Source organism: Suricata suricatta, chromosome 7 (genome assembly GCF_006229205.1).
Source record: "Suricata suricatta isolate VVHF042 chromosome 7, meerkat_22Aug2017_6uvM2_HiC, whole genome shotgun sequence".
NCBI lineage: Eukaryota > Metazoa > Chordata > Mammalia > Carnivora > Herpestidae > Suricata > Suricata suricatta.
The window spans coordinates 13,635,387-13,638,309 of record NC_043706.1 but is presented as its reverse complement, the minus strand read 5'-3'; the positions used below and the strand labels follow the sequence as shown (position 1 = coordinate 13,638,309).

At 49.0% G+C, this 2,923-nt stretch overlaps 1 protein-coding gene across 1 annotated transcript in view; it reads left to right on the top strand.

The window, feature by feature from the left end:
• Positions 1 to 743: 743 nt before the first annotated feature.
• The window catches only part of JARID2 (jumonji and AT-rich interaction domain containing 2), a 260,643-nt gene continuing 258,463 nt past the window's right edge, over positions 744 to 2,923 (top strand). The window contains exon 1 of the mRNA XM_029943136.1: positions 744 to 1,341. Coding sequence (XP_029798996.1) covers positions 1,297 to 1,341 — 45 coding nt within the window. The 5' untranslated portion in view covers positions 744 to 1,296. The remainder of the gene's footprint in view (positions 1,342 to 2,923) is intronic.

Here is a 2,923-nt window from a genome sequence, read left to right as displayed (position 1 = left end):
GGCCGGGGCCCGGGGGGCGGAGGCGGGCCGGCGTGGGGAGTTCCTCGCTCGCGGACCACACGCTCTGCGGGCCAATCCCGAGCCAGCCTCTAGCAGTGTCACACGCGGGACATATCCAAGCGTTTGTTGGCAGGGCCGATGAGGGGGAGGGGGGTAGGAGGAGGGAGGGGAGTTGAGTGACAGGCTTGCGGGGCAGGCTGGGAATTGTAGTTTCTAGCTCCCGTGGCCATAGCCATTTTGTAGTCGGGGGACTACAACTTCCAGAAGATCAAGGGGACCATTCTAAGGTGCCCCGGGAATTGGCGGCTCTCCCCGGGGCCGGGCGTCCTGGGGCACTCGTATCCAGCTGCTCCGCTGCAGGTAGACGCGAGGGCAGGGGCGGCGGCTGGCGTGTGGCGGCTGTGGGGTGAGCGGCAAGCTGGGGAAAGGGGGTGAGGTGGAGCGACCGAGCGTGCCATGCATTGGGCTAGGGAGCCTCTCTCAATTCCACTCCCAGGCTCGGCGTGGGAGCAATGCCTGGAGGGTTGCCCGGGAAGGGTTCGTCGAACCTTCTCGGGTGTCTAGTCGACGGGGCTGTCGGGGTCTTCTGGGCTGGGCCACGGTCGGTCGGCGCCGGAGTAGGCGGGAGCCTGGCGGCTCAGCTGTGGGAGTTTTCGGCTAGCGTCCGTCGGGGAATTACCCGAGGAGCCCTAACTTGTATAAAAGCAGAGTCCATTTAAAGTTGGGCTGGATAGCCTCTCTCTCATTGGTTAGGGGGCTTGGAAAAAAGAGACTCGGCGAGCCCTCGCTGTGGTGTGCTGCCGCCGCCGCCGCCGCCGCTGCTGGAGTTGACTCTTCTGCTCGCACTGCTGCTGCAGCACAAACGTGACTTCCAACATTTTTTATTTATCTTTCCCTTTTCTTTTCCAAGATGTAACTACAGATCAGACACTAAGGACCTTCACGTTTCGCTGATGTAGTTTTTGGAGGAAAAAGGGGGGGAGTGAAGGGCGTCGGTTTTTTTTGTGTGTGTGTGTGTGTGTTTCGGGGGAAATTTTCCATTATGAGTGTTTTACTAAAGTGAATTTTTTTTTTGTTTGCTTCGTTCGTCTTTGGCTCTTTTTTTTTTTTCCTTCCCAATTTCGGATTTATTTCAAGGCGAATCGGGCTTTGGGGGAAGAGGAAGAAAAGTCGGATTACAAGATCAACCACCACCAACAACAATAAAAACCACCAGGATATTTTTTTGCAAATTTCTGACGGCTTTAAATTCATGAAGCAATTGTCCCCTTTTGCAATCAGCATTTGGATCTCAGAATGAGCAAGGAAAGACCCAAGAGGAATATCATTCAGAAGAAATACGTAAGTGCTCTTAACAACACATCCTTTGACTTGCAGTTTTAAGCAATGGCTGTGAATGTCAAGTTTATAGATAATTCTGCAGCTGAAGGGTTTTAAACACAGCGTCCGATAAGGCTGTTTCTTTCTTTTCTGAAAGAGGGCTTTTCAGGCAAAGTCGTGTCTGCCTAGTTTGGATGAAAAAACAGATTGGTGTAGCGATACCTCAAGTGAATAAATTGACCTCGAATGACATAACCATAATCTAGTTTTAGATGAAAGGCAAGGGATTTTGGTGGCGCTTGGAGGGGGGGGGGCTGCGGTAATGTAACTAAACTGCATTCTCGGGCGGATTTGGCCCTATATTGCACTTTGCATGCAAATGATCTTGTGTTATTATTATTAATGTTATTTGGAAAATCGTGTAACGCGTGTGTGTTGGACGCCCTTTAAGTTGCAACCGAGGGTCCGATTATGGCGATCTTGTTCCGTGCACTGGCACATCAAATTTAATGTATGTGGTCGTTTTGGCTTATTTGGTTCGCAACGTAAACCAGTTGGGAATCATGTTACAGCGAATGCATTTGTTGGGATTGACTTTAATAATGGGACTGGTTTTGTTTAAAAAATTCATGGTTTCCAGTTTTAGGGGGAAAGGACATACAATATAGCTAATGTTTTTAAGTAGGTATGTGAATGCATGTGTAAGGGACTACAAATGAATTCTCCTTGTTAACTGGACTTCTGAAATTGGGGTGATTATTCAGAGATTTAAATGGTTTGGGATAGTTAAATTTGTTTTGTGCACAGTACAGCTACGTTTTGATTGGCATGGGGAGTGTTTTTGTTTTGTGTATGGCTTTTTTTTTTAGTTTGGGGGGAGGGAGGGTAGAGGGGGACGGAGGATTAACCAAATATGCACTCGAGTGATCGGTGATTAGCTGCATGCTTTAAATCAAAGAACCCATTTTTAAAAAAGCCCAAATGACCATACATTAGGAATAATGCAACGTTATAAGAAAGTTTTATTTAACTCGAGTCGACAGATTGGTGTTCATATTTTCCCTTTTTGAGGAGTGTGATGTGTATAATGGGAGATGACCTTCGGGGCACCGTTTTTTTTGTAAAAAAGAATACATTTCATGAAAAAGCTGAATGCCTCTTCTAGAGGGCTGATTCTAATCTAGGCACGTAAACTTCAACTATGAAAGAAATGCAATGTTAAATAATCAAGCCCAACTTAAAAAGCTGTTCCCTAAAGAATTTAAGAATTAAAATACATCCGCATTGCAGAGGGCTGGGTAGAATGCAAAGGACTAGTTTAAACTCGGGCTGTGAAACTGCATGGAGACAACCTTGAATTGGAGCGTGGACGCCTTCCCGGGGCACGTCCGATCCGGGTCCAGCCACAAAGCAAATGGGGTGGATAGAACTTGGCCAAGAACCGCCTCCGCCGCCCCCACCCCTCCCTCGGACCCCTTCCCAGACCTCGCTAAGTTGGGAGAGCTGTGCGGGGTGGGATTTTTTGTTGCTGGCGGTCAGTGGATTGTGTCGAGTCCGGGCGTCCGGCCGCAAGCTCGTGGCCGGCGGCTGCCGCGGGAGGCAG